The 7,054-nt window shown below is 40.4% G+C and overlaps 1 protein-coding gene across 1 annotated transcript in view; it reads right to left on the bottom strand.

The window, feature by feature from the left end:
* Window position 1: 1 nt before the first annotated feature.
* The window catches only part of LOC140363039 (serine/threonine-protein kinase MRCK alpha-like), a 53,545-nt gene continuing 46,492 nt past the window's right edge, over window positions 2–7,054 (bottom strand). Inside the window, exons 6-8 of the mRNA XM_072449358.1 lie at window positions 3,240–3,333; window positions 614–814; window positions 2–160 (exon numbers count right to left, since the gene is read on the bottom strand). Coding sequence (XP_072305459.1) covers window positions 2–160; window positions 614–814; window positions 3,240–3,333 — 454 coding nt within the window. The remainder of the gene's footprint in view (window positions 161–613; window positions 815–3,239; window positions 3,334–7,054) is intronic.

The following is a 7,054-nucleotide window of genomic DNA, read 5'->3' as shown; positions in this document are numbered from 1 at the left end:
GTTACGTCCTGGACTTTGTACCAGAGAAAAAGGGGTGTTGTTTGAAGTCCTCGATGCCGTTCTGGCCCAGTCTGTGCTCTCTGCTGCAGATGAGCCGTTTGATCAGATCTTTAGCATCTTCTGACACGTCTGTGACCTGCTGAGGGAACTGGAACCGCTCCTAAAAACAGTTTAAAAACAGATTAAAGTCAGTTTTAACGTCAATATTTTATAGAACTATGCACTAGCATTCCTTAGTTTTCTTTAAAAAGGGATCAACAGAGAAGTATTAAATATATATTTCAGCTCTTCTAAATAATTCAGGTCAAAACTGGAATTAATTTGTGTTTTGTTTTTCTCTTTTCTTGTTGCCTTTTAGGATGTCTTTTACCTTAATAAACTAGGATTTAAACATATCAGAATCTAAACTAGACAGAACCAATCCATATCTTTAAAAAGTCAAGTTAGCAATAAATTGGACCAATCAAAGACTTTCAAAATTTCCCCTTGTGTGGATATTAAAGGATTATTTTATCTTAACTGGCTTTAAAAAGTAAGACAAAACCAGGTAAAACGTGGTCAAAACTCCACCAGCACCACGTGTTGAGAACCCCTGCCCTTCAGTCCCATTTACCTTGTGGTTCATGATCTTCCCGTACGTCTCCACCAGACTCTCTGCGTAGAACGGCGTCTCTCCGTATAGCATCTCATACATGCAGACTCCCAGGGACCACCAGTCGCACTCGGGCCCGTACTTGCCCTTCCCGTCCTCCATGGCCTGAAGGATTTCTGGGGAGATGTAGTCCGGAGTCCCCACCGCCACCGAGGACTGGACCTAGAGACAGAGAGGTTTCACGTGACATTCAACTTTGAACTGGCCTATGGTGATTAAATGAGGGCAGGTCCAAAATAACGACTAGTGGATATGCTACTTTCAGCTTTGTCACTAAAATTATGATTTGATTCGACAGGTTTCAGCGGTCTGTTAAAAAAAAGGCATTTCAAGTTATAGTTTGTTTTTTATTTGTTAATTGCTATGGCAACGGTGCACATTGGGTACAAGGGTGGGTAATAAGACTCGAGATCTAATTAAATCTTTGTCCAATGCAGCTCGATGTTCAAACATGTACTTTTCCCCGCCCACTCCTACTATTGGCCACGCACGACCTTGTCCCAGGTGAGTGACAGACAGAATAAACCAATGTCAGCGATGTCTGAAAGTGACCTCCCGTAACAAGGATATGGTTTATAAAGGTGTATTGTGTTATTACTTTGTCTGGCATGTTCCACGGTATTGCATTTGACTTATCTGGCCTTTATTGAAATATAGCCATTTTTTAAATTTGCATTGCAGCTTTTTTATAGCTAGAAAAGATACCTTAAAATACACATCTCCACAGAGCAGACCAGTAACTCGGCCAAGTGGCATCAACCACATGTTTCAATGGAGGTAATTGTCTCTTATGCCATAAGTGAAGTATTCCAGGCCAAGCAACGTAAAGCAAACGATCTCTATTGAGAAAGACAAGTGAAAAGTGCCGCCAGAAAAGTTACACATTGCATTTTTAAAGGCAATATACAGCTACATGCCGAAATGGGCTGCAGCAATTAATAGTAATAATTGTGATTAGTTGATCATCGTAATCATTATCTGGATTATATAGGCCTGAAAATACAAGCAAAAATGTATTTTATAACAATGACAGGGACAATTTTAAATCAGAATACCAAAAAGGACTAAACTATTTCTGATTTTCGTGTCCATATCTAGAAGCCATCAGTCTCGATGTAAAACAGAAATAACAGTTTGACTAATCGACTACTAAAATACATGTTAGTTGCAGGCCAAATGCCAAGTAAACATGCATTGTGATTCAAATCGTGACATAAGCTCCAAGACAACTGTGATTGGACTTGTATGCCACATCGCCCACCACTGACCTATACACGGACACTCTCTACTGCCCTGGATGTGAGACTGACATCACCACATTCTAGAGCCTGAAAAAACAATAGCCTCCAAATATGTCACCCATACAAATCTCATTCACAACAGAGCAGCGCAGCCCGTGTGATAATGAGCGCATTGACGAGAAACAGCCGGGTTGTGGAAGAGTGGAAGATGGAAATGATCTCCCACAAGAGCAGAAAAACAAAGGCTGTATTGAGTGTTGCGCTCCCCCTGAATGATCAACTCCCTCATGCACACACAGCTCGAGTGGAACCGACTCCAACGTGAGCGAGTGGATTTGAGGGTTTCTTCCAGGCGTGTAACCAGCGGAACAAACAGTGCTTTTTTGCAAATACAGGCAAAGTAAATAGAAAGTGTACATGGCTTCACTAAAGTCAATCTTAATGATTGTGACAGGCTATAAGATAGACCTGATCAAACCTAGTTCCAGCTCTGGAGATGGATCCCAGGGTGCAGCGGTCAGATACAGAGGACAAATTCCCCTACAGGGATATTAAAGTGTACCATGACTTTAACCTTAACTAGTGTGTAGGACTGAAACAAGTAATTGACCAGTCAAATATAATATATTGTATTTTGATAATTGTAATAATTATCTGGACTATATGGACTTAACTGAAAAGACCTTTCATCACAAAAACAGCTGTATTAACTCAAAATGTCAAAAGGTACACTATAATACACTTATTACGCATAAATGTTAATAAAGGTTGAAATATGGTGACTGAAGGCTTCTAGAAAATTACTTAAAAAGGCTCATTGTACATTAGAAATAATTGTTTGACTAGTCTGCCGCTTTAATAGTTAACTAACAAACATGAAATAAAAAATTTAAATCTAGCCACAAGATAAAGTGTTGCTGAAAATGTACAATCAACTGGCCCCTAAAAAAAAAAATATATATATATATATATATTTTTTTTTTTTTTTTAGTTGGTCATTGTATTCCATTTATATCTGGAAAGTTGTTTTAGTTTTAAATGTACCACATCAATGTAATTTACATAATCTCCTACCATAGTCTGATAAAGAAGAAACCATAATACTATATAAACGTATCATTTTGTCTGATCCGGTGTACTATTATTGAACTACGCATGCACTTTATGTAAAAGCTTGGATGTTTTTGTGCTAGGACTCTAGTGTGAATCATAAAACGCAGATTCAGCCAAGCTCCAGAGCCAGAGTGGGTTGTGGGGCTGCAGGGGAGGGCCGAGGGTCAGTGCAGTGCTGGTATGTTTGCCTTGGACTCTGGGATGCCTCTGCAGCACGCTGTGGTTACACTCACCGTTCCATCCTCCATGAGTTTGAGGCAGGAGCCAAAGTCAGCCAAGCGGATGTGGCCGTTCATGTCCAGCAAGATGTTGTCGGGCTTAATGTCCCTGGAAGGAAAGAGAAAAAGAGACAAAAGTGATGAGTCAAACAAAATACAACTAAAATATTTAATCTTCTAAAGTAAAACACATCAACAAGGACCTTAAAAGGCAAAATGTTTAACCTTTCTGTTGAGGGTCCACTACTTGCTTGTCTCCATGGAAAAGATTTTGCTTACAGATGTGCTTTTTTCACTTCAGATACTATCAACAGGTTTCATTATCATCAGATAATGTGTGACCTTGGAGACTCCTTATCTCTGTGTCCAAGGTCACATAACAGTTCAAATAAACACATTTTAAAACTCATATTTGCTGTATTTTCCCAACAGTAACACACTAGTGTAGAGAAAGCTATACATTATTTCCCAAACACGTGATGCTCAGGCTGATCCTTTAACTAAACAAACATCCAAACTAAAACACCAGGGGAAACCGGGCTGCCTGAACTTGCTTCTTACACTAGTGCTTAATAATTCAACAATATTTGCAGAGGAATCAAGTGCAATTTCCTCGTATTCATTTATCAGCTCAATGACAGGTGAAAACTACCCAGAGAAAGAACAAACAAGGAGAAATAGATGGATTGGAGCAGTGGGAATAGCCGCACAAGAATAATGAAAATTGTGCATGACGTGTGTTTAAAGTATCCGTTTTCACTTGTGCAGAGACTGAGCCATGTTTTTGACTCACAAACTTGTTCCATTCGAAGAAAATATGCAACATGTAAACAACCTCCCAATGTCTAAAATAGGTCCTTGTGCCCTGCTCCCCCACACACTTGTTTAAACCAATTTATTAGTGGAAGGGGAGTTAAGACACTGCATTCTTTCTCAGATGTGATTGTGGTGGACACTTGTGTCTTCAGGACTTCATCTGCTCCACATTACTGCAGCTTACAACCGTTTACAAATGGTTTGGGCCGGTTTTGACGTCATGACATTCTAAAAGGTCCATAGTGTGAGACTGGACTGGAGGGAAAGTTAAAACTGCATTCTCAATATTCAGAAAGCAGATGTTCTGGTGTGTTTTTTGGTTAATATTGCTGTAATTATCGGGATTATCTGCGGGACATAAAAACTGGCACAGTTTAGAGAGTGGAGAGTCAATGAAGTTTTAATGTTTAGCTTCAGTCACATAAATCTGAGCTAGCAGGGCAAACTTTAGGGATGGTCAGATATTTTAGCTGCTGTGGGCTATTTCGATATTACGATTTTAAAATCCATAGCCCATGCGCTCAAATTTGTTAAGTTATAATAAAGCTCACCATTTAACTTTTGTAAACATGTAATAACGTGTATTTATCTCAGACATAGAATAATCTGTTGCAAGAATATTTAAACATACAGCCATATTTTTGTCATCCGAGGACAAACCGGGAATGACACAATGATAAAGGGACTGGGGAAGCTTAGAAAATATCAATATTTGATATCTGGGAATACCCTAATATCACAGATACAAATATCAGAACCGATATATCGCCCACAGATATAAAAGATTAACAGCAGCAAATATTTTAAATGTCTGAATCTGTTTTGTACCTTTCGGCAGGTCACTGTGCATTTTATATTACAAAGACAAAACAGTGTGCATTTTATATTACAAAGACAAAACAGTCTCTATACTCCGAAGAGAAATGCTTCTAACTGGATGCAAACTCCACAAAGAAAGACAAAATCACACATTCATAGCTGTTAATTTCAGACTTGCTCCAGGCTCATATCCACAGCTCAGTGAAATGTCCCTTTGACCCTGTCAGACTGTACGCCACTGTAAAGGGCCCAAATATAGTGTGTCCCTGTCTGACCACTCCAGTGATTTCCCCTGAGGGCGGGACGCACCGGGCCCGTGTCTGAGGCCCCTTTATCAACACAAGACTAAATCCACTCACCAAGTCAAACGTACAAAAACAAGCACCAAAATATCACAGGCCGAGTACAAATCCTACACTGAATCAATAAAGCAGCAGACAATCGCAGTCACAAGTTTAGAAACAGAGCTGGTGCCATTTCCGTCTCGTGATGTGGGCTTAAAATAAACTGCCGTTGCCAAGTCACAGTGCACACATTAACAGCCTTCAGTGCCAGCGATGCCAGTGTTAATCCTCACAACTGGGCGTCATGTGCAGCGAGATCGTGAAATATTCTCACCTTGAACATGTCTTGTGATGGCACGCACTCGTATACAGACGGGTTTATTACTACAGCTACGGTGCAATGTCGGTCTATCCTAGTCCCTGTTCTTTAAACTTAAAAGAGCTCCATAAGATACAGATGACAAATAGTTAAGGCAGAACATTATTGTTTCTGATGATATGATACAAAGTGTTACAACAAATGCCATTTTTCAACACATCTCTGGCTCTTAAGAAGACAAGAACAATAAGAAATATAGCCGCAAGCGGCAATGATCGGCCCTCGCCACGCCGCCGCCACGCCGCCGCCACGCCGCCGCCACACCGCCGCCACGCCGCAAGAGGAGGGGGCGCTAACGCGCCCCAATTGTCCTTTTATTACGCCTACTGCTGAATCTGTGACGCTGTCACATCTTCTCCCCTTTGTTTTACCATCAAAAAGCAATTTTATTTTGAATTCTTGGCAAAATGTGCGGCTTTGCCGCACAGACACCGTGACTCTTTGAATGAAAATGTGGATAACTTTTGATGGTCTTGAAGATGAGTCTCACCAAATTTCAGGTTAATAGGGCTGACGCCCTGGGAGGAGTTTGTGAAAGTCTAAAGTGTAAACATGTTCTGGCGATTTCCCCATTGGAATAACATGAAAGGTTTCGGTCATCGTTACGGCAACGCCATAACAATTATGACATGAGTCATTGACTTTTTTGATGGGGATGCTAAAATTGAGTTGTGTGTCAAATTTCATATAATTTCGCAAAACTAAACATTTAACCTCCATATAAAATCTGTAGGGGGCGCTGTGGCGCCAAATGAATTTATTTCACTTCAAGTAGGTTTAGGGCAAAGAGTTTAACAACTGATTCTAATTTGACGCAATTCGGACTTTATCTGCGCAAACGGCAGAAATTTTAAATATGGGAGATTTCTGAAATTCTAGCTACAGTTTGCGGCTTCGCCGCACAGAGACCGTGAGAGGTATCAATGTAATTTGGATAACTTTTGATGTCCCACTCCTCAGTAGCATTTTCACCAAATTTCAGCTTTTTAGGGCAACGCCCTGGGAGGAGTTCGTAAAAGTACGACGTTTGGAAAAACTCCGAAGTCATGTTTAGCCATTTTTGAAGCAATATGGCCGACATTTGGTTGGGCGGACGGCGTTGCCGTAATAATATTTTTTACTTCTCTTGTCACCATCTACCTCTGCGCCAAATTTCATGATTCTACGATCAGATTTTTTTTGGGTCATTTCCCATCTCTCAATGCATTTTTGGTACATTTGGGGGCGCTGACGCGCCAATTTTTTTAATTTTAGAAAAGGGAAATAGCCAGAATGTAGAGAGGCACGATTTTTAGAGGCGTGCAAATTTTTGTGACTTTTCGTCAATGTTCACTGGGTGAAAAATAGGGGGGTTGGTCCCGAGAAGAAGAAGAAGAAAGAAAGAAAGAATAATATTCCGATGCGAAAACAATGTTTCCCATTTTTCAAATATCATAAACTATACATTTTCGGAAAGCGCGAGGTGTGGGTCCCTGGTCACTGACGGGTACTTTCGATAATTTTGAGTGGGCTCCGCCCACTTTGTGTTTTTG

This window comes from Eucyclogobius newberryi, unplaced genomic scaffold, assembly GCF_026437365.1.
Source record: "Eucyclogobius newberryi isolate DKJ021-1_F unplaced genomic scaffold, fEucNew1.0.hap1 SCAF_1, whole genome shotgun sequence".
Classification (NCBI taxonomy): Eukaryota; Metazoa; Chordata; class Actinopteri; order Gobiiformes; family Gobiidae; genus Eucyclogobius; species Eucyclogobius newberryi.
This window is presented reverse-complemented; position numbering and strand designations above follow the sequence as displayed.